Source organism: Polypterus senegalus, chromosome 10 (genome assembly GCF_016835505.1).
Source record: "Polypterus senegalus isolate Bchr_013 chromosome 10, ASM1683550v1, whole genome shotgun sequence".
Taxonomy (NCBI): Eukaryota; Metazoa; Chordata; class Cladistia; order Polypteriformes; family Polypteridae; genus Polypterus; species Polypterus senegalus.
The window spans coordinates 81,579,862-81,605,516 of record NC_053163.1 but is presented as its reverse complement, the minus strand read 5'-3'; the positions used below and the strand labels follow the sequence as shown (position 1 = coordinate 81,605,516).

Below are 25,655 nucleotides of genomic sequence, written 5' to 3'. Positions count from 1 at the left end.
AACACTTGGTATCTTAAGCCATGTGTCTATGGTTCTCTGTGTGAAGAAAAACATATTAATGTTTATGTAAAATTTACCCTTAGCAAGTTTCCACCTGGGTCAACCGTGTTCTTGAATTCATTTTAAAGGAACAGCCTCGATCCACTGTACTAATTCCCTTCAAAATTTTGAATACTTCATTCATGTCACCTCTTAATCTGGTTTTCTTTTCCTTTTTAGTTTTTCAGCATAACTCGTCTCTGGACTTTTCCTAGCGCTTCTTTGACCTTTTTGTAGCCTAGAGACCAAAACTGTACACAGTACTCCAAATGAGGCCTTACCAGTGTGTTATAAATCTTCAGCGTAACTTCCCTGTTAGCCGTCCTAATGACTTCTAAACACAGTAAGAAATTTGCTAGTGGTGAGTTCACTATGACTCCTAAATCCTTCTCATAAGGTGTCATTTTGATTTTCAGACCTCCCATTGTGTATTCAAACCTAACATTTTTACTTCCTACATGTACATACTGTTAAATTCCATCTGCCACAATTCTGCCCAAGCATGTATGCTATCTAAGTCCCTCTGTAATGATTCAATGGATTCTAGCTTATCTGCCAATTCTCCTAGCTTGGTTTTATCTGCAGTCTTAACCAGGTTATTGTTTATATTCCTATCCCAATCATTTATATACTGTATTTTTAAAATAATAGCAGCCCTAGCACTGAGCCAAGAGGGGACACTTTATCCAATTCTGGAAAGGTATCTCATACCTTCTGCTTCCTGTGCCTGAGTCAATTTTGCACCCAACTACACACTACACCCTGAACTCACACTTTTTTGATTTGATGCTTAAGCTCTCACATAGCAGCTTATCAAATACTTTCTGAAAGTCAAGATAAATAATATTATATGTGCTACTTTGTCTGGCCTTTTGTTTCTTTTTCATAGAATTCCAACATGTTAGGAAAACATGACCCCATTCATCTAAACCCATGCTGGCTGTTCAGTAAAACTCCTGCTCTTGCTATGTGTTGCTTAACTTTTTCCTTTGATAATTCCTTGAATTCATTTATTCATTTAAATAATTGTGATGCACATTAACATTTCTAGTCTATGCTTATTTTTTAATGGGATAGCAGTTGCTATTTTCCAGTCCTTCTGAAGTTCCTCAGTGGGCAGTGTCTTTCTAAAAATATTTCGAAAAATATAAATGAGTTTATTTTTATACTTACTAATTTCCTTAAGCACTCGATGATTAATATTATCTGGTCCTGGTGTTTTATTTGATTTCAGCCTATTTAGTCTGAGCAGTACTTCTCCTTCTGCAATTTCCAAATCAATCAGTGCTTCTTTAGTAGTCCTTATTACCACTGGGAGTTATTCCACTTCCTCACATGTGAAGACTTCAGAAAAATACCAGTTTATAGCCTGACTATCGTAATTTGTGGAATTGTGCGAATGAAAGCATCGAACAGTAAAATAAACTCTGTCATGCCTTTGACTAAACATTATACTGTAGGTTCGCCCTAACAATATCTCATAGACTGAACCATTCTGTTGACCTTTTCCACTTTTCTTGTGTAGATTGTGTCCACCCAAATCAGGAGTTACTTAAAGTGCTCCATGTACCTTTAAAATATTCTTATCCAATGTCCATTTTGCCCCAGTTTTTTAGAACAGCCTGAATGGTGTACCCCTAAGCATTCCTAAGTTTTCAGTTGGTTTACCAGATCATATTTGATACTGCTCTGGTCTCACAGAACTCCTCTTGCCCCTTAGCTTTCTGCTATCTCTGAATTGAAGGTCTACGTCCTGAATCTGAATGTTTACCTTACTGAGTTTGCACAAATACGTCCTAAATTTGCAATGTGATGAAAATCAAACTCCTGTTTGCCCAGCTACTTGCAGTGCCCTGTGCTTCAAAGGACTTGCTGTTCTTTCAGATCCCATGTTCCTAGCATCTGCACTGATCTGGGATAAAAGACTTCAGTAGCTGAGAGTTGATCTTGGAGAACAAGGTATTTCTAGCATTTCATTTTTAAAACATATGGATTTAAATCCGATGAAACAACTACATGTACAAAGATGATCATCGTACTTAATTGACTAGTGAAATGAAGTGATCATTTTCCATATTCCAAGATATAGTTTGTATTATTCCCATTGTTTTCATTTTCATCTTTTTTTTTCTGTTCATACTGACTATTATTGAACCTTACTCTTACTTTTTACCATGTACCAACTCCCCCACAGTTATTTGACCTGATCACCTTGTCATTAGGCTGTTTCTACAAAACACCGCAGTAGTTTAGGTATCCTTGTCTTTAAATTCCTTGTTGAACTATCATAGAAGTCAATATTTGAATTTTAGACCAATTATAATAAAGGGACATTCTTCTAGCAGCACATGACACACAGATAGATTGCTATAAGAAAGGATCCCTGGGTCATAAGTCCCCCAAAAATGCCAAATTCACAGTTTTATTTTACATTTTTTCCTGGATTTAATTTTGTCATCGAAAGAACAGAGTGAGCAGAGAATGCAGTATGGATTTACTTATTCAGGATATCGGCCCACTGCTGACTGCTTTTCCTATGATAATCTGAAGGCTTTATCAGCTACTTTGCACAATTTTATTATTACCAAGAGTAATTTCTTTATGATTGAATTTTTGAACCAGGGTATTGTATTGTGATATTTATTAAGGCATTTTCTAACACAAGTTTTGGTATTATCCCCACTTGCCGGATAGTGCATTTCAAAATGTTATCAAGCAATTAAAAAGAAGGTTTTTATGAGCATCCCAATTACCAAATTAAATTAGTAATTTCACTTTGATGCTGCTAGGAAACTTTACCGTCATCCGTATATTGTTTTTTTTTCTTTCTCCTTTTCTTTTTAGAAATAATTTAAACAAAATCTATTATCCTGGCTTTCACTCCTGAGATTTATTGTGGGTTCAAAAAGTGTTTGAAATCATCTTGTAATATGTTAGGTCTTCGTTTTATTGTAGTTAAATCTAGTAACATTCTCTGGACCTGAAAATTCATTTATTATGCCACCATTAACGAACAAGCCTCATTTTGTATATACCTCATCAAGTAAATACTAGTTTTCTTTGTTAAATTTATTTAAGTTTACTGAATTCTGCTTGAGGAGACATATTACATTGTGCCTGGTAAACAGTTTACACATCTTACTGTTATTGGAATATTATTAAAGCCTGTACTAATTCAAATTCTTAATAATATTTATTTTAAATAATAACAAGTCTTTTTTTCAGGTAGGACTTTTAAAGTTAAAAAGCTAAAAGAAATGATTTATTTTTGTAGTGATATATTTTTCAACTGGTTTCTTTTCTTTAATCACCCATAGGCCTACCTGTTTTGTTACACTCCCCAACCCCCCAGATTGGAAAAACAGTTGAATTTACAAATTTTAACATTTTCTCCTTTTGCACACTTTTCCACAGCTTAGACAAGGTACTGTAATTAAATTGTTTAGTCATATTTGGCAAATGCATAAAAAAGATTGTTGTATCACAGGGCTGATTTTTGTTGCAGTGATATATTATTGTTACTTTTGGTTTAACTCACACTGAGACAGATTTCTTCCCATTTTATAAAGCCTGTAAATGTGCATCTTGTATTTTTACCTGCAGCATCAATTTTAACACACACATTTTTTTCTGTAGGCCTCAATACTATAAGGTGATAGAAGAATGTATTTCACAAATTGTGTTGAATCGCAGTGGAATGGACCCTGACTTTGGCTACAGGCACAGACTAGATGTTGATTTTATGCATCTTGTTGGTAAGTTTACAAGCCCTTTGATGGATCACAATTTTAAAATAAGTAAAAAAGGCTTAAATTTGTTTTCTAATTTTAAAATTTGTCTTCTCACATTTCAGAAATAAGACTAAGGCAGATTTGTTTTGGATTTAACAATTCCTAGCAGAACAATTCTTGTTTAGTGTAATTCCAAAACAGTAAAAACCAAGTAACAGCAAAGCATCTTCTTGCCATGTCTCTACACTTATAATAATTGCAAAAACAGAAGATGTATTAAGAATGTAATTGTTTATTTTAGTTTATATACACATGGTGGAATAAATAGGGAGTGTCCAAAGGAAAAGTGAAAAAAGAAACAATATCCAATTGCTCCTCTGACCCTTCTTAGTACAGACACTGTCTCTGTCTCCCAGCTGAGTTGATCCATCCAAATACCAACCTTTCAGTTATAATGCATAAACACTCCTCTTTGACCTTCTGGATTTCTTACTCTACTACCGGTAAAATTCTGTTACAACGAATATCTTTACTACAAAATTTTCATAACAGCGAAGTATATTTATGGTCTGACAGTTTCCACATATGACACGAGACTATAGAAATCTCGTTACTAAGAAGTACATTCAGCAGATACTTTCATTATAACGAAGTTCCCAAAAGATCTTGAAATGCCTGAATGAATCATCTGCAGAACAGTTTCTTCTGTGGTCGCAGCTCAGTTGTGCACAACAATCACCTGGCAGAAACATTGTAAAAAAAATTTCTCTTCAAACTTTGCTCTACTCTTTTTTTGCTGTTTTTGTTTTCGGTGGTTTTCAGTGATACATTTTACTTATTGCTCGTCAACATTTGAAAAACATCCATTGGAATTTAACTCATTTGTCACCCTTCTATAGATACAGCAGACATGAAAAAACGATAATAGTTCGTATTAGAGAAAAACACTTAACATTTTTGCAGCTCTTGATTGGCCGAGCAAAAAAAGAAGAAAAATCTCGGGTTGCAAATGTATGCAAACTGCTGCATTTGAAGACGTTGAAAAAGCAGTTTTTATGCGGCTCAGTGATGCTCGTTCAAGAAACATACCTATTAATGTGGCACTCATTCAAGAAAATATGAGGTTTTTAAACTCTCTTGGGACCTCCCACAACTGGACAACACACCGAAGAACGTCCCGAAGTGCGATCACCGCATCTGTGGAAGACTGTTTATATGTTGCCGGGGCAACAGCAGGCTCACAGCTCTGCTGCAAACTTGATGGGTGATGCAAGGAACATTGTAAATGCAGTGAACAGGATTACTTGGCCATTAACCTGGCCACGTTCCTGCCACTGCTGTGTCTGTGTATAGCAGAGTGGCAGATCCTGCTGCAATAAATAACCGTGCTGTTCTTGTTTCAAGCTGAGTAAAGCTGGTTTTGCTAAAGTACTGAGTCTCAGCCTCGTGTTTTGGGGTGTAAGACAGGTACTTATAGTGCAACCCCAATCTTTAAGGATTCGCTTCTGTGACGCCTCACTGCACTTCTGTGATTCTGCTGTTCCCCTGCCCCAGCAATGGACAAACAATTTTCCACAGATGCGGCAGTCACGCTTCGGGACACACTTCAGCGTGACGTTCCCGTTGGGTGCGGGGATTGGGGGGATCCCAAAAGAATTTAGAAATCTCACAATATGAAGAAGAAGAAAAGGATGATTCAGATAACTGTGCTGCCCATAACATGCTTCCGCATTAAGATAATGTTTGCGTTGAATTCCTCCCACCCAATTGCACAGCGGTGCTTCAGCCATTGGATTTGGGCATCATTCGCACCCTGAAAGTGTATTATTGCAAGGAAATGCTGAAAAAAATTCTCGTCAGCATAACTTTTAGACAGGAGAAAATTAAAATTAACGCGAAAGAAGCTATTAAAATGATTGGAAATGCCTCGGCGCAAGTTAAAGAAAGCACTATAGCTACAAATACAGAATCTCATTACAGCAAAAGTTTCATTACAACAAAATATTTTTTAGGTCCCTGGAAGTTCGTTGTAATGGAATTTTACCTGTACTTTGCTTCTGCAACTCATCATCTTGACTCCATCTTCTGCTGTTTTCTCTGTCGTCAGATGATTTTTAATGCCCTTGCAGAATCACATCCAGGTTTAATGATAGAGCTTTTTTGGTTTAGAGTAACACCAGACTAGCGCCCCATCTGTCTAACACCTCCTTATGTCCCTACTCCCTTCGTCTTATCTACCTTTTACAAAGTGAAATTTACATGATGGCTGCACAAGGGAATATTCTAAAAAAGAAGACATGGTCTCAGTCATTCCAGCCAAGGTGTTGTGAAATGCCTGTTTATTAATTTAAATTTTTTTCTTCATGTCTTTCACTCAATTAAAACTCCAAATTTGGTCTTCTATACTCCAGGAATCTAATTTAGTGTCGGAGTTTTGATTTATTGTATCATTCAGGTTATTTTTAATAATTTTCAATACCATTTTGATTGTAATGGGCATCTTCACTTTCTCCACTTATTGCGAGGTAGCTTGGGGCTGTTTTTTAAGGGCAGGGTTATGGGGATCACACACCAACATTAATCATTTAACAAGTTTAAAGGTCACCAATCAGAGCACTTACTAATCCAAGTTTGCAGACTGAAAAAAAATGTTTTGCATGGTACTTTTGCGATTGACCACCTTTTGGGGCATTACCTGTTACTTTCAAGTTGCGATCTCCATTGTTAGGGGTGGCCCTAACAACAGCTTTAAGAAACCTAGCAGTGGATATACAAAAATAGACATGCCAGTTAAAAACAAAATGACATGAGAAACTATCCAAATAAATATTCATAACCTGAATGATACAATAGATGAACATTCTGATATGAAAAATAGCTTAGTGGGCTACAACGTTCCAAATTGGGAGCTTTAATTGAGTGAAAGACACAAATAGAAACATACAGAAACTTAACAACACAAGGATCATGTGCTCTCCCTGGTGCTATGATGGAAGAATACTGGCCTTTTGCCGGTCCTCTGTAGCTTTCCTGCCTTTTTTTAGCGTGGGATTTGGTAGTTTAGTCATCTCCTGGCATTTTGATCTATTTTGTCTCCGGGGATAGTTTTCTGTTTAGGATATTTCTCTTTCCCTTTCTCTTCCAGAATTACTGCCATCTGTTTCATGTCTGGCACCTCAGTTTCTCTTGCCTCCTTGTGTCATTTGTGTTCCCTCATGACATGCACTTTTCTGTCATCGGTTTGTGTTTTTTTTTCCCCATCTTTATTGGGTTACTGTGAGGCATTATCTTGATATGCTCCACCTTACTGGTGGCCTTGCTGTAACAACCAGTTGCGAAGTACTTCAACAGACCACAAAATATAGCCTTAAAACAACAGAATTTATTGACAGTTTTGTGTAATTTTCTGTAAAAATTAGACCAAGTAAGATCTTTGTTAATTTGTACCTGACAGATTTTCATGTTATGGCTTATGCTGTGTTGTTATAAACTGTTCAACAATGTTGAATGTTGAGTATTAATTCCCTGTGTAGCTGCGTTTACCCACAATGACCAAAGTTGTGCAGGTTCAGTATACTTTATGGGATTCTGGCAAAAAGCTTAACACGTTGAAATGATTCCACAGACAAAATGTGTTTGTTTTAAAACAGTTCACACAAAAATAGAGAAAAAATTGGTATTGCAAAGTAAAGAAAAGTTCTGTTTAAGGCTTATATATTTTGTTTGTTTCTTTAAGTTCTCTCATACAGTTGAACCATTTCTAAACGATCAGAAAATTATATGCTTATCCCATTTTCATACTGTAAATGGGTCTTTCAATCCCTGCTAGCAATGGGACCTATTCTAAATAACTGCAACTGACGTAATTAACTCACTGTATCTCAGCTATAGCAAGAAAGTTGTATCTCATATCACTTCTTGATTTTTCGGCTGCTCCCGTTAGGGGTCGCCACAGCAGATTATCTTTTTCCATTTCTTCCTGTCCTCTACATCTTGTTCTGTTACACCCATCACCTGCATGTCCTCTCTCACTACATCCATAAATCTCCTCTTAGGCCTTCCTCTTTTCCTCTTTCCAGGCAGCTCTATTCTTAACATCCTTCTCCCAATATACCCAGCATCTTTCCTCTGCACATGTCCAAACCAACGCAATCTCGCCTCTCTGACTTAGTCTCCCAACCTTCCAACCTGAGCTGACCCTCTAATGTACTCATTTCTAATCCTGTCCATCCGCGTCACACCCAATGCAAATCTTAACATCTTTAACTCTGCCACCTTCAACTCTCTTCTGCTTTCTGGTCAGTGCCACCGTCTCCATCCCATATAACAAAGCTGATCTCACTACCGTCCTGTAGACCTTCCCTTTCACTGTTACTGATAACCGTCTTTCACACATTACTCCTGACACTTTCTCCACCCATTCCACCCTGAGGCCGTAAAAGACTATACCATTTTCTAATAGCTATTCTTCTATTGGAGTCAAGCTAACACTATATGAATGTAACTTTAAGTCTTAACCTTCTAAGATCAGCTCTTACAGCCTGGTATATACAGCAACTAAGTGGTATTTAAATAAATCCCACTGTATACATTGCAACATACTGAATGTTTTGGGAGCCATAAATAAACAATCTACAACCTCTTTTTTTGTTTTTAAATCAAGCACTGGGTAGCTCATTAGGCCAGTTCTGCATTAGTCCCATATGAGTGCCAGTCTGGAAGTGTGCATGAGTGTGCCCTTTAATGGACTGACACCCTGTCAAAAATTTAGCCTTGCCTTATGCAGATTGTGGGCTTCCTGTGACCAAGTATTGAAGTATGCAGGTTTGAGAATGTTCTATTTCCTAGTTAAGTGTTACTTTCTGAACAGTAGGAAGAGATAATGTAATGAAGAAACATTGAAGATCAAAATCATTTTCTTATGGTTAAAAAAGCTGTGTTGTCCTTGCACATACTGTATGCTGCTACTATGACCTCTGATGTTTTATAGTAATGACTATGCCCTATTCAGGGATGAAAAACAAGAAACAATCCTGTCTTTGGTAACATATGTTACAAACTACTGCACAGATGCTTTGATTAGGTATAAGTAATGGCACAATTATTAACTGTTAGGTGATTAAGAAAATCCCAACACATTTTCTTTTAATAACTTTTTTTTTTAATTTAAAAGTAAACTTATTAAGCTAAAAAGCAACACAGCTGAACGGCACCTGATTAAGCCCAATTAAAAACAAATGCTTGTTTGAAGGATACATTGACTTTTGGTAAAGTTAAGAAAGAAGAAATAAATTCCATCTTTTAGATTTTTAATGTATATGAGAATTGCTTAATTGAAGATAGCCAGTTTAAATTAGGCAAACACAGAGTTAAGGAGATAGTTTGCCAATATACTATATACCTGAAAAAAGATACATATCAATGCTTATGTAAAGTGTTAGGCACATTGTCAATAGCATGGATTTGTTGGCTCACCAGAACAGCCTAATTCAATGAATTGAATTTACACTGTAATATGATCTTTCAGTGACTAGTGAATCAACTGCTTGAATGAGCAGGTCGTTTTCCATTCCCTGACTGTTAGGAAACAGTAAGGACCTAATATTGATAAGTTAGAAAACTTTATCGATTTTTTGCAGTTGAATAGTTTTAATTAGTGGTTGGTGTGATGATTCCTTTTATTTGAGCATGAGGTTTTTATACTTTTACACACACATTTACAAGCACCCATAAAAAGATCTCTCCCTTCTCCAATTGTTTTGTGTTTTCCAAAGAACTGACTACAAGAAAATGTAATTCTCTTATTAATGTTGTCATCATGCTACTCAGCTTCTGATATATTGGCTGGATGATTGATATATTTACCAAAACAGAGGAGATCATTAGAGAAATTAATCATTAGTACTTCATTAGTGCCATCCTCTGGTAATCATGTGATTGTCCACATTTTGAAGTTTTTTTTGTTTTGTTTGTTTTTTTTATCATCTCTATGCTTAGGTAACATCAAATTGAATTAAAAGGTCATTCAGGTAGAATTTCACATACTGTACATGTTTTCTGTTATTCCCATTTTTTTGCAGAAGCAGAAATAGGTTGAACAATTAAAACAGCAACATAAAAATATTATATATTTTTAATTAATGACACAACGTCTTATTTAGAGTTCTGGATAGTGGAGTCTGTGCTGGCAATAACATGCTCAAAACAAGATCTAGCCATAATAAAGTCACCAGTCCATAGCAGGGCCCTCTCACACAGAGGACATATGGAATCACTGTGTCAATAATTATCAAAACACAAATTGCACAATAATTTGAAATTTTAGTTTTACATTACTGATTGCATTATGCTACTTCTTTAATATTAAAACAGAATGTTTTGTTGTGGAATCACACCACGATCAGTCATAGGTCACACATTTTGCACTGTGCTAACGGCCGGTGGTCAGCTGCAAGTCAAAACATTTGGATTACAGAAGCAGTTCATAATACATTCCTTAAAGGGAGAACTCCCCTTATTGTTTGTGTAGGGACTTCCCTTGCCTTTTTGTGCATGGGCTGCCTGTATTTACTACAAAGTGGAGCATTTCCCAGTAATGTCAGCTGGGCTCTCCTTCACTCAGTCCCCATCTTAATGTGCAGCACTGCCTCTTAACTCCATCTTTCCACAATGTAAATACTGCTGACTACGCCAAGTGTTTAGTCATGGAATCACACCATGATTTACCCCCAGGTCGCAAATTTTGCCCTGTTGTAACTTCCAGTGGTCAGCTGTGAAACTACAACATCTGGATGGCAAAGGTCCCCAGAACTAGCTCGCTACGGCATCACTAAGGGGACTGTCTGTAGGCACAGTAAAATGGGGAACTTAAGGTGATGTCAGCTGGGGACTTTCTCTCTCTCTCTCTCTCTCACACTCAGCCTCCATTCTACTGCACAGCACAATCTCTACACAGTCCATCAAAAGCTCTCATCTTTTGTTTGAAAATACTTCTTTGTAAAATATTTTTTATAAGTACCTTCCCCTAAATCAAAGATCAATTAGTTTAATGTTAATTATTGTCATGTTCAATTCATGCTGTCTAACCAATTTAGGATTCGCTTAGTCACCAAGTTAACTAGTCAATAACATTTATCATCTTGCTATTTTCTCTTTTAAATTAGTGGCTATTGTGAGTTCATTTTATACCTTACTTACTAAATATAATGCATTGATTCTGCAAAACAATTTTCTGAATGTATTATTATTTTTATTATTACTACTATCTTCTCACAGATCAATTGGTGGACAAAGCCAAAGTAGAGGAAAGTGAACAGAGGGCAGAGGAGTTTTCCAAAAAGGTAAAACTATTAATCATTTTCCCAGGAGATTGGTATTCCATGAATAAGACTCCTATCGAAAGCTTTTTTTCTTAAGCTTTGAGACAGAATATTGATTGTGCTGCTTTGATCAATAACTGGCAGCATAAGTACATGATCTGTATCAGTATTACATGGATCAATGTTGATGTACCAAGTCCATTCTGCTTAGTTGTTTGTACCTCATAGAGTTACTCCTTAAATGAGCAGAGACAAATTTTCACAATGTTTTACAGTTAGTGATCCCTAGAGAGAATAATAGTAATTGTGTTAATATATACATGTATATTATTACTATTCTCAATTTTTTAATTTTCTAAATGTATCTTATGCTGGAATAAGTCAAAAATATCAAAAGGCATACATAACTGTATTTTAGACATTTATGAATTTACTTGTTAAAGTTTGACACAACCTCATTTGTGTATAACATATCTGTATTAAATAATTCTTGCTCATATAACCTGCTGACACAGGTTGCCAATGTGTTCTACTGGCCTGGCCCTCTGAATATGCTGTGATTGTTTTGCCATAGTGTGGGAATAATGTTTCAGATGATGCATGAATGAATAGTATTATTCTATTCATTGTAGTGATCACATTTGTTTTAAAGTGTATATAGTTTTATCACATAGAAGAAACTTATATAAGATATCTTTTCTAATATATAATGCAAGAAATCATTTCAACCATTGAAAGCAGCTGTTTCAGCTGCAGTACACTCACTGAATGGCAAATAAAAGTATGTTCCACTATAATTAAGACTATTCATGAGAACTGATTCTGGACTGAATAGTACAAGTAACTTTTGAATACTGTTTTCATTTGTTCTAGTATACTAGCATTCAACCATGCTGTACTAGGTGTACAAGCTAAACTGATTATTTTCCACATACCCACCAAGCAGGAGACTGAATAGGAGATATCAGCAATACAGTAATGAACTGGCACAAATTACAGTGTTGAAAATGAATATGAGAGCATCATCATTCAAAATAAATACATGAAGACATATTAAATTAAAGAGTAAGTGAAAGTAGAACAGGAACAGAATGAGAAAAGCATTTTAATCCCATCGCTTCATCTGACCTATTGTTAAAGGCTTCCAGGGATGATTTAATGTAGCATAAAGATGGATGACTGTGTTTGTCATGGTGATTGTTGCAGTTTGATGAAGAGTTCACAGCTCGACAGGAGGCGCAGGCAGAGCTGCAGAAACAAGCGGAGAAAATCAAAGACCTTGAAAAACAGATTCAGACACTGCAGGAACAGGTAATGGGAATATAAACTACAGGGCTTTATCAGTGGAAAATTGCCTAGGTGGAAATTATAAATCGCTAAAAATTATTATTTTTCTTTTGATGTCTGTATGTGTCTATAGGTATGTTTTATATACCTTTATACAAACGAAAGTGTTACGTTACTGTCAGGATATCTGCTTATTTCATCTCTTCTTGACATCACACCATGTGTTGGCATTGGTTTGTTGTACTGAGGACCAGCTCTGCTACCAAGCCACATAATATACAGCTAGGTGCCTGATTGTTTACATTCTATGACTGATCAAGGGCAAAGATGGTCATTATTAATAATTCTGTTATAGATTATAAAAATGAATGAAATTATTATCTCTGTAGATTTTAATTTTTTTGTAAAATGTGTAGTAATCCAGGTATCTAGCCACAAATCCATTCAATCTGGAAAACACCTCTTAATCCACTCTACCTGTGTATCTGATACACAAATCTGTCCTTGCATCCTTATAACCTATCCAGTTTCCCAGCTGATGAATCTTTTCTTCCCATTTCATGCACAGCTCACTTGTTCATCTGCACATCTGTCTATCTGTCCATCCATGATTCTCAAACCCCAGCCCATTTTAGCACCCCTTTTTCTGGTTTAGACTTTAGTGCTAATCAGTCATCTAAACAGTGAATTACTTTCCAATACAAAGAAGCAGGTAATGGGTAAAATGTGCTTCCATTATGTATGCATTTAAAGAATAGGACACATCTTGAAACATAATATATTAATTTATAATGGCAACAGAAGTACCTTAGCAATAACTGGCAGTATCTTGTCAGTTTTCTTAAATACTCTATTCCTGTATATGCTTTTAAAAAGCAATATTAACACAAATTTGCTACCATCACAGCTGTAATTTGGTATGGTAGCCTTCTCTTTAGGTGTTCATTGGCCTTGCCTTTAATGTTTTAAGACGCTAGAGGTCGCTGTTGCCTCTTTCAACCCCACAGGCAGACACATGCACACAGGGTAAAATCACCAAGAAGATTTTTAATGTTTTTTCTTCTCGATGCATTGCCCAAAAGCACCTCTGCCACCATACACAAGCAAAATAATAACAACTATACACAAATCTCTCCTCCACTCCTCCCACCAAGCTCTATCCTGCTCCCTCTCAACTCCGGCTCCCTTGGTAAGTCTCCACTAGTCTTTTAAATAATCTTTGACCCAGAATTGCGTCTGTCCTTCTAGCCACGTGACTTGCCTGCACTTTCGGGTCAGATGGAGACTTGTGGATTTCTTCAGCCCAGAAATACCTCTGTGGTTCTGTTCCCGTGACTCGGGAGTGCTTCCAAGCTATACGGGAAATATAAATTCTCGAGTCTCCCTGCAGCATGTCCTAGTGGCACCCACGGCACCTAACCGGGCTGTGAAGCTGAACTCCAACTCCCATGGTGCCCTCCGGGAATCTGGGGTGCCGCTATGCTGCAGGGGCATCTCCATCTGGCATTCTGGGGGAGGCAGTGTCCCTCTATAACTGCTTTCCCCTATCTTTCTCCTTTCTGGGTGTCCTGGCCGGGTTGAGCAGCCAGCCGAAACATATCTCTCACTATAATGTATCATTGGTTGTACCTCTCTTGTGATATTCTTTATAAACTAGCAGCTTCCCTCAGTCAAAGCATTTTAATGTAGCATTGCCCTTTTATATGTCATATTTATGCCTTCTTTTAGCTTTATTTTAGGATGATATGTAAAGATTACACTTGCTACTCACTCTCATCGAATGAACCCCTTTACATATGATAAATTAACATTTGCAACAAAATCAAAACAAATTACAAAGAATCTGGCTTTATTTTCAAGTATAATAATGCTATACCTGCATGGTATGGGTAATATCCATAGACAGAAACAAAGCAGGTTGTGCTGCTGGTTATTACTGCTAGGAGGCATATGCTGTTATTATTAATAATACATGACTAGAATCAAAGCCTGTTCAAATTAGAAGAAAAAGGGAAAAATCCACCATCAAAATATGAGCTTGTTAAGGCAGCCCACATTTATATGTTTGAATTATTTGTAAAGTTTATTTTTTAATGTGTCCCCATTTTGAGCTTTGAAAATATACTTGCATATAGACAGCATTCCTAAAGTTTTTGTTGGATTGATGTCTACTGCTGACACAAGTTTTTGTCAGCCACAGTTAACTAGAATAATGTGTGTTAAACATGAAAGTCCCAAAAATATACTGTAAGTAGTTGAGGAAAAACTTAAGCACTTGTAAAGTGTGTAATTGAAAGCATTAGTTTACTGTCTACCAGCAGCATTACAGTGCTTCATTATTTCTATATTGTGATTTACACGCTTTCTCATTAAACTGTGCAATGTTGTAATATTGTAATACTGGGCTCCCAACACATACTGTGCACTTTCTAATTTTAAACAGTTTCATTCCCGCTGATAGCCAAAAGTGCTACATTTTTTTCATACTGCAGACTAATTGAAGTTTGGGATTCAAAGCAAATCCCATCCATTATGGAGACAAAGTCTTCATGTGAAAATCAATAACCTGCATATTTAGAAGAGAGAGAGAGAGGCAGACAGAAAAAGAAGATGTAGCTACATAGAACATATAGAAGGGAAATGCACTGAGGGCAAAGCACTGAATTAATATTTAATATTACTTTCCTGGTGATTTTTATGATGAAAATACTTTGGCGTAGCAAGTGCTGAAATGTACACTCAGTTTTCAGCATATCAGATCACATCGACATTGCCTTTCTTTGTCAGTTAATTTTTACTTCTAATAGGGACATGGCCACAAAGGCTAAATAAAGCATTGAAGAAGGGTGAGCTATGTTCTCTGATTTAAATAGCTCAACAAATAGATTATGTGCAGTTAAGTAGTTGTATCATTTTTTTATTTGTTTATTTTCTTCCAAGAGCTGAGGAAAAGAAACATAAAAAATAAATTATATGTTGGTGAATGGAAATGAACTGCACAGTATACTTAGTTAATGTACTAGAACAGGAAAAAACAATTAGACATCTTTTCTCATGAAGGACTTTTTCTGTTTGATCAGGTTCTACCCTGACAGCTCTGGTAAATATAAAGGAGTATTTAACACTGAAATGCCTTTTAGACTAATGGTAAACTTATCTGTTTCATTAAAAGAGATTTGTAATAGTGCTGCACACTTATTTGGAAAGATGCCATGACAGGAATCCTTTATGCTTCTTTAATTAGAGTGAGCACATCATGTTCTGTATGATCATCTTAATCTTCCTCTTTTTTCCTCACTTATCTCTTACTGATCCATGAAGGATTTTGTGTATGTGTGTGTGTGTGTGTTTGCCTCGACAGTAATGAAGAATATTGTTAATTGTCTGCTTAACGTGTCTATATGTCTGTCTTATGTCTGTCTAGCTAGCTAGTCAGAGAAATAGAGTCAAAGAGCTCCTTCTGAAAACCTGTGAAACTGATGGGCAGGTGGGTATTGTTACTGTATGCATGTAAGTGTACCACTTTGTGCAGCGATTTTTTTGTTAATTTTTTTTGTGTTTGTTTATTTCATTTAATAATTTCTTTGCATGATTTATGCATTTTTACTACTTACTGTACTATTATTATACTTTTTATGCAGTATGTACACACACAGACCTACAGTCTATTCATACAAGTAACTACGTTTGTAGAGCACATTAAAGTAATCATATAGTACCACAAAACACTGTAGCCACACTCTCCAGAAAATACAGTATGTTTGCCTATTTCAGTGATACATGTCTTTCAGGTTCAGCTGGGGTGATTGTTGTGTGCACGATTATGCCCTGCAATAGACTGGCACTACATCTAGAGCACATTCATGCCTTCCCACACAAGGTTGTTAGAGTAGGCGGCTCCACCCCGTGTGATCCTATAACAACATACAAGAGATTTGAGAAATGAATAGATAGATTGTTAAATTTAATTATAAAAGGCCAAAACAAATAAACACTATTGAGCCACAGGGGCACATACAGTATAATGACATGTACAGAACTGAAGACCCTGTTTGTTAAAAAACAACATGCTTGTATCATTGTGAATTCTAAACTTAAAATAGTTTCTTTTAAAAAGAAGAAAGTCTTCATCCATTAAGAAACATTTCTAAATGGTAGTTTTAAAAATCCTGTGGGTTTAAAATATTTTAAGTGTCATTAGGTTGGAGTCTTTTCCAGAACCAATGAGTAAAAGGCAGGATGACCATGGACAATGCATCAGTCTATAGCAGGACATGTAGACACCCACACGCACCAACGACTCGGCCCATTTAGGAATGAAGTTGAGAGCATGCACTGATACCACATGTTGCCACACCCACCACACAATAAACCACGTCAGGATCCCAGTTAGGACCCGAGCACAGCTGTGCGACGGGTGATACCTCAGCACCACACCAGTTAGAATAGAATGGTGTGGTTTTTTTTTTTTAATCCTGCCACCAACCCCCAAATTTTCCATTGCAAGATTAAGCGTCTTACCCATGATGGAACAATTGTAGGTTAAGGGCCTTGCTCAAGGGTCCAACAGAGTAGAATCATTTCTGGCATTTACTGTATTCGAGCCAATAACCATTCGATAGCTGATGCAGATCTCTAGCCTCAAAGCCACCACTCCGCAGAATTTAGTAAAGGAAAAGCAAAAAAAAAAAAAAACACCTAGACAAAATCCCACACAGGCAAGGGAAGAATGTCCATATTTCACACCAACAGTGACTGGGCTATTCATACACAGTGGACCTTAAAGGAGCCAAAATGCTCTGCAACGTGATGAGCACATTATAATTTACTGTACTCTGAAAAAGAGCAATCTGTTTTTGTATCTACAAGTCAAATATTTAATCATTATGGGTGTGTTTACATACATTGCAAAAGTGTGCCTGCCATGTAAGAGATTACCAGGGACAAGGGTACCACCAGGATGACAAAGAGCGAAGTCAAGCACAAGAGAACCTCATAGGCAATATGAGAGGTCCTGCATATGCAGACATATTAATGCAGGAGTCATGACATGATATTAAACCCTGAGGTGTCTAACATTTGCACTGGAATAGTAGAGGGGAGATACAATCTGTATGAGAATATATAAAGTTCCTGTTTTTAAGGGATATTTAACTTATTTTTTATCAATTTGGAGAGACTGTTCTGTTATTCTGGATTTGGAAGGTTGCAAAGAGGACACTGTACTATTTGTATACTGTATAAGTGAAGGCCGTGAGACTATTTGCTGACACCTGCCATCTAATTGGAAGTAACTGGCTTCCAGCAAACCCTTTAAGATCATACCCCATAAAGGGCATCATGCTTCCTGTGTTTACAGTGTGCTGCCCCTCTCTCCATCCTCTTTGATTTCTCTTACTCTCTGTCCAAGGAGAGTTAAGCATCCCTGTCTGTTGAGGCAATAGCAATTGAACCCCCTTAAAGTGATTTCTCCCTTTCTAGCCATGTTTCATTTGGATCTATTATGTTCTGTTCACCAAATGGTTCCATCAGAGCACATAGTACACTTCCTAGGCTTACTGTGCACTGGTGGTACCTTTTTTCCTGCACTAGTTTGATGGCATGTGTTGTCACTGCCAGTATGTCTTGTATTTGATGTTGTTTGTGTCGCTTGCTATACTTTCAAGGTTCTCTCTTTGTGTGCCAGTGATGCATTTGTTGTGCCTGTCTTGTGTTTTTTTAGATATTGTGTGGCTCAATTATAACCTTGTTCAGCTTCTGCTGTTTATACCGCCTCTGATTTAACTGTGAAAGGACAAAAGTACTCAGTTGACACACATAACATTCTGGTGTGAACATGGGCATGCAGGCGCTAGCACATGTATCTTTATCTGATATAGTTTAAACCTCTCTGATAGCAATTTTGATCTAAACATTTCCAGAGATATCTGTAATTAAGATTCCCATATCACAAGTGTTTTTAAAATTTGTTTAATATAATGGTTGACTGTTGCCACAAGTAAGGTTACTGTTTCAGTGCTCAGTGCTATTGAGATGGATTAATCAAGTCTGAGAAATTGAACATCCAGGTTAATTTGAGAAATGCAGTAGAGCTTTCATTCACCTTATAGGTTGTATAAGGGTAAATTGAATTTTTTTGGCTTAATTTCAGACATTTCTTTTGATGAGTGGTGTGAAGAACATCTACAAAGCTTTCTGTCACACACTTTAATCAGATCTTGAACATCTAAACTCACATATCATCTGAGACACCACTTTACAAGATATTTAAATAATATTAAGCAACTTGATGCAGTAGAATATGAGCCTTTTGGTGGCGAGAAGAGAGTTGGACTTTCCACTTGTTACTTTAAGACTATAAGGCAAAACTTAAAAAGATATATTAGAACAGGTTGCCTTCCAAAATAAATATTGCAAAATAAAGAATAGGCAATGCATGGTAAGCAGAGTGCAGTAAGAGATCCCATTGGAATATGACACTTAGTCACACTTCTCCTTGTCAACCCCACCTTGAGACACCTGCCAGGTTTCAATGGCTCACACTGCCATAACTGCTGCCTCCAAAGGTCTCAAAGCTATTTACCCCGGCTCCAGATCATTTGGCTCTGGACAGATGCACTCCCAACTAAACTTCTAACCAAAATTATTTTCTTCTACATCTGTATCTTCCATTTCCTCCTCTTCTATTTCAGCACCTGTAAATATTTCACTACAAGAACACTAAGACTTAAAGATGATGTTTTGTAGATACAGTATAAGAGATGATTACTTACAAGTGTTATGGTGGTGTGGGAACTGCTTCTGTGATATACACAGTTACTGGTGTGTAGCAGCTGGACAAAAGCGTGCCTTGGCGCTTAGCTGTAGTTAAATTGTCAGTCAAGGGTTACCTGTCGGAAAGTTCTGATGTATCTTTCCTGCTGACTTTTGTTTGACAGTACATAAGGTTTTGATACATGGACATCCTTTTGAAAGATTTGAGTTATTGTGTGTAATTTGATTAATTTTACTGGTTTGAGATGCCTGATTTGTTTAACATTGTCAAGTAAGTAATTAAAATGTATTTAAATAAACATTATGTGTGATTTATTAGAAGTATTTAAGCAATACTGGACTTAATACTGTATCATTTTCAAAATGTCACATAATTCATGTCACCAAAATCTGTCATGCATGGGTAAACTAGATCTTATGCACATGCATGTTAAAGATATATTTACTGTTAAGTTTTTGTATAGTAAAACCATTACAAGTTATATTCTTTGCATTTAACCTAATCTTTTTGAATTGTTGAGGCATTTCATTTCCAAAGTAGCTCTTACTTTGTAGTAGTAGTAATCCATTTTTTAATAAATCCCAGTAACACTTGTTTATTAGCAAGGCTCGTTTTATGTGTTTATCCAGTCAGAGTTTTTTCAACCACCACTGTGATGAAAAAGTCCGAATCAGACGGTGCTACACATGGAGGCTTTGGCTACCATAATGATTTTATTCCTGTGAGGCTCTGTTTACATTTTAATAAAAATTTTATTAAATTGTACATAAAGATAATTTGTTTAAGACTGACAAATTTAATCTCCAGACTGGTAACATAAACAGTTTAATTTGTTTAATTTTATTACCAAATTAAAGAAATTACATTTTTTTCATTGTTCTCATTTCCGGCTTGGATGATGATTAACACTTAGTCTTTTGCTGTTGCTCTGCGCTACATTCTGCAATCCTGGCGTCTTCTCCTTGTTTTTGTAAAAATGCTTTTTTTTTCATGCACATCTGAGAGGGATTCACTTTTCTTATTGACTGATTACTTTCCACTGCATGCTTTTGCATGTTCTTCATCATGCAAGTGCTGGTAAAGTGAAATGGAGAGAGAGGTGCTTAGTAATAAACTTTGATAGGTGTAATTTTAAAATGTTTTCTTTTTGATCGGTGGATAAAATCCAAGTTATTTTAACCTATTTTAATGTCGTAGTAGTTTATCATTGAAACACTTCATTTTTGAAATACCCCCAGTAAGTTTAATACACATACTGTGTTGAATGACAATAAAAACAATCAAAAATTAATCAATTTTTTTTGAAGAATACTTCATAAGTAGAAACTTCAGAGCTGAATTGTGCTACAGTACTTAGCCACAAATATTGCAGATTCATAAGTGATTAATTAATGTTCATTTTCTCATCAGATAAATGGCTGCCGTATTTGTTTAAACTAATTTTTGTAATTAGAAGGTAATTCTTACCATTAATAAGTTATAAGTTATTGTTCCTGCCTCTGTTCTTCTACATTAGTAATGTCTGTTATTGTACAGAGTATTTCACAAATTCTTTAACAAAATGTTGTTCAAACTGTATTGGATTAGCATAAGTTAACCTTTCGTCTCTTTATTTCTATTGAAATAGCTACTTCATGACTGAAATACAAGTTGGCTACTCCATATTTTGGTATTTTGTTGCTCTCAGTTCATTTTACTTTAGTTAAGAGAAAAATAAAAACATTTAAGGGTGAATGTCATAAACAAGACGCTGTAATTTAGGAAAAATATATGTCAAATAAACCACTGCGCATTAGAAGCTAAAGGAGGAATCTTTATGAAGTTCTTAAACAATAAAAACAGTTTCATTTTTGTAGTTTCAGAGGTGGCAGACAGTTAAACACTGAATTAAACTAAAAGTTTCATGTATAGTAAATTTGTCTTGTGATTAGGAAAATAATTGGTAAAAATGTGCAGCCATTGGCAATTGCCAGTTGTATCTGCAAATCTTCACTTTGGTTGGGACAGTCTTATTAAACAATGTTATTGTATTTGCATTTTTTCTTTAGTGTTGAAAACAGACTGTTGTCTTATAAAATAAAAACCCCTTAATCAAGCCTTAATTGTGGGGAAAAAAGAATATTAACAATATTAAGTAATCACATCAAAACCAGCAACTATTCATTTTTTTAGTCATTTAATTACTTTTTTAGAGTATGGATTCTTGCTACAGAATAGTAAAATGCACAGCACATATTGGCTGCTTGATTAGCAACTGGAAACTTTGAAGAGCAATGGACTTGCAACGTATCTTTTAAACATACATATCACTGTGTAGAAAAAAGGTTTTTCAAGTCTAAAGTTCCCAATTAATATTTTGAGTTATAGTTGCTTTTGGACATCAGTGGTCCCTAACAAACTCATTTGCAGTTATGGATTGCGTTGCCCCTATCTCTGTTGAGGGGTTAAGTTTAATATCACTTACATGCCATGGGAAGTGCTCTCTTAAGGCTATGTCATGCTAATCAGGAGCCTAAATGAACAAGTTAGTTAATGCGTTGGCAGCGGCAGGCCATTAGGAAGCCTGACATGTAAGGCAGATGCTCCCCATTTTTGACCCCTGTTACTGGTTGAGCAATTCCTGCTCATGGTTTGTAATGTTCATCAAAAGTGTTATGCCCACACTGAGGCGTAATGGCTTTTTCAAAGCAGGCTTGAAGGTAGGGTTATACTGTGTAAGATGCTTGAAAAGCCTACACTTTTTTTGACGAAAAAAAAGAAAAGGTGCAAAGATTATGTGCAACCTTTAGAGTGTAGTAACAACTTATTAACATTCTGTCTGCAAAATGGTAGGTGTTGGAGTGAGGGTGTTATAAAGAGGCAGCATGAGCTGTAGAATACTAAACTCAGTCAGACGGCTCAGTGGGCCATTGAATAAGAAAATGATGCCGCTCTAATTTACCAGCTAATTTGCTTTCATTCTCCTGCATTCATCTTAAATGGAGAGGTAGTGCACAGTGACCCAGAGATTGACAGATGCATAATCATTCTTATATTTCTGTGTTCAGGAATTCAACCGTATGTTTTTAAACTTACAAGCAGCACAATTTGCATTTGCTTCTTCGATAAAACAATGAATAAATTGAAAGTTAAATTACCAATGTATATATATAAAAAAAAAAAAACAGTTGTGATGGTTTAACAGAATATTAATTGATCTCCAGAGGACAATTATGTAGTGTGGTAGTTTAAGTGAGAAATGCAGCGTTTTTTCAGAATCAGCTGTTTTCTTTTTTTAAGCCATGGTTAACTTATTTTATTAGGTCTTTGTTTCTTGCTAAATAATTCAGTGGTACTAGTCTATATTGTTATTTTGTTTAGCAATATTTTTGAACAGGAGATCACACAGAATGTTCTTAATGTAAATGATATTTAAGCTGAAGTAGCTGAGCTACATGTGCCCATTTTGAAGATGTATACATTCTCACCGATACTTTAAGTTACCCACTCAGAACGGAGTCTCCCCTTTTATCTTAGACTACCAGACGAATGCAGTCAAGTAGCCTTCTTCCACACTCCACATGGAGACCAGGAGATGGCTTTGAAGACAGAATGACACTGTGAACTGAGTAACAATGAGCTAGCCACTGCACATTCGGTTTCAGAAGCTAATTTCTCTTGGCCAAGTATCACTGAAATGTAGTTTTTATTTTAATTTTCCCTGTAATTTACATAAAGTAAAACCAATTGCAGGCCAAAACATCATGTTTACATGCCCTGTTTTTGTTCATTCTAATCTCATTTTACAGCAGCCCACCCTTCTTTTCACAATGTTGAAATATGCTGCATACTTGTACAATGGATGTGAATAACTTGTTGTTATTGTATATCACCACTAAAATATCAGTATAGTAATGCTTGGTGTCAGGCTAAATACTGTAATTTACATTATATGTATGTATAAAAGTGACTATACTTGAGCATCAGACACAAAGCAGCCAGCTAGATGTAGAAAATGGATTGATTTATTGACCTTAATACTATTGTCCATCAGTAGTTGCTCAGCACCTTCTGTTGGAATGCTTCAGTGCAGGTGATGTACAAATGGCCTGTGCAAAAAAAAAAAAAAGTGGTTAGAAACAAATGATTTTAGACCAAAAATGTGTTAATCAATTCAAATAAATGTTTTGTCTTGTGTCTGTGTTAATATCTTGTAAATCATTTAGGTAGTAGGTGAGCGTAATAACTTAAGCAATATGAGTTTCTGTTTTATCAAAATGCCATTACCTTAACTTGACACATTTGTTTTCTTTAATTTTTTTGCTTCTGAATAATCTGAACTTTTGTGATATTGAAGTATAACGTGTCTCTGAGTGGGTAGTAGTTGATGATTAGTATAAAGGCAGAATTGATTGATTATACTGTACGTTTAAATACATTGCTTTGAAACATTCAAAAGGACACAACTTTGACAAGTATTTGATTGTGAATTTACAATAGATAGGTTCAATTTAGACTCAAAAGATACTTTGTCTTTTGGAAAAAAAAACTGCTTTACTGTGCTTATAATATTATAAAGTTAAATGTTGAAGACTTATGGTAATGGAAGTGGCTGTAGTACTGTCATGTCCATAGAGTAGGGTGACATTTCCACTTGCATGACTGATAAATGTTCAGCAAGTCGTCACTCTTATATATACAGTATTCTTGTTACACTCCTGCCTGACTTTAAAATGTATTTTTCTAGCACTTCAAACTGATTTCCCGTTTGTAATATAACATCCAGAACACCCTAACATTCATCTACAGCATTTCATCTAGATTATACTTTTAAAAAGCTAGAGCATTTTACTGCAATTAATATGCCACTCAGCTCATTATTACAGATTGATTGTCTTCGGTAGAAATATCAATGCATATGGTGAGTCAGTGTGAAATATAAAACCCCCTTTAAATCTAATTTTAAAATCTGGAGCAAAAAGTGTTTAATTCCTACTCCACGGTTGTAAAGGTTTCTTCACATGTTCTAGAAAAAGAAGGATTAAAATACGAATGAACCTCAGTCATCATTAGGTATAAAACATTGAAAATGTATTTAAATTTATGACAGACCTGTTAAAGGATTTACCAATTTGTTTCTTTATATTTAAATTGAGAAAACAACTGCAGTAGTTTAATATGTACATTTTATTTTATCAAGACCGGAAAAGGTTTATTGCTGTGATCTACTGAGCTGGCAGAAATGCAGTCTTCTGTTGTCCCCTTGCAGAATTAGCAAGTTTTATTATTGTGACTTTAGCTTGTGAGTAGGGTATCAGGTTATTTACAATGAATACCGTATCTGTATAATGAACACTGTGTGCCTGGATTTGAAGTGTCGCCTTCAGCCAAATTTGTTATTATGTTACATCACTATATCCTTATACCTCACAAAGTCAGATTTGAATTGTATTTATTCACCCATTTTAAAGAAAACAAAAAATGGTGTTTGCAGGACATTTACTGTGTAGTATATGGCATTCAGTTAATTTCCTTGTTACTCTCCATATTGATTTTAAATCACATATTGATAACATCACCTTAACATAAAACATTTTTACAGAAATAATCTAGAAGTCAGCCAGTCAGTTACTCAGACTGTAAACTTTCTAGTAATTAAATTTTATTATAACTTACATATTCAGCTGTGCTTATTCATTAAAACAATATGTGCAGACCCATTCATGTCTCAGTGAAAACTTTTTCAAATAAATACAAATATTTCAGATCCTTTTTTGACAAGTAAGAAAACTGCTTCTTTGTAACAGTGACAGTGAGAGCTGATTGCAATTGCAAGTCACAGAAAAACCTGGGGGAGTGATAACTCCATGCAATATTCAAACTTCAGATATGTGCACAACATGTGGTTGTCATTTTCCATCTAACAATGAGGCAGCTTATCCAACAAAATGCCAATCAGAATAAGAATACTCAAGTCAAACAACAGCTGGCATGGCGGCAGACGATCTTTGACTTTTGTCTGTGTGTGCGTGTGTATATACAGTATGCAGTAGGTGGATAAAATGGTTTACCCTATTTAATAGGATGAATCCCTGTTGACACAATGGTGTGATTGTTGAACCTTCATTCAAAAACATAATCATAAATAAGGTATAATAACAGTGAAATACTTAACAGAAATGAAAAAAAATGGAATCTGGAATTTTAACACTTTTTAAACGTGAGAAATAAAGGATAGTTTTGGTGTTTCAAAATCTGGAGACATTCGATGTGGCAGAAAAAAACACAGCTTTTTCTAGTTAAATCTTTTACTTAACACCAGTACCATGGTGTAGTTAATCGAAAGGGAAAACTTTCAGTATTATGAAACCTGTTTATTATTTTTAAACACAAACTCTCTATGACCATATTACATTTGAGAGATTTTAAACATATGGTATAATAGTATACTTTTGTTTTGTGAGTGATCTTCTGCATCTCATTGATCAATTTTTAAATAGACATTCTTTAGTTTGGTAGTGCTTC

At 35.7% G+C, this 25,655-nt stretch overlaps 1 protein-coding gene across 8 annotated transcripts in view; it reads left to right on the top strand.

Moving 5' to 3' along the window:
* The window catches only part of diaph2 (diaphanous-related formin 2), a 1,278,655-nt gene that overhangs the window by 412,651 nt on the left and 840,349 nt on the right, over positions 1-25,655 (top strand). For 6 of the 8 annotated variants that reach the window (XM_039766010.1, XM_039766009.1, XM_039766011.1 and 3 more), the window contains 4 exons: positions 3,676-3,794; positions 11,046-11,110; positions 12,296-12,400; positions 15,801-15,863. In XM_039766010.1, coding sequence (XP_039621944.1) covers positions 3,676-3,794; positions 11,046-11,110; positions 12,296-12,400; positions 15,801-15,863 — 352 coding nt within the window. The remainder of the gene's footprint in view (positions 1-3,675; positions 3,795-11,045; positions 11,111-12,295; positions 12,401-15,800; positions 15,864-25,655) is intronic. The other 2 variants (XM_039766012.1, XM_039766013.1) reach the window with 1 other exon arrangement.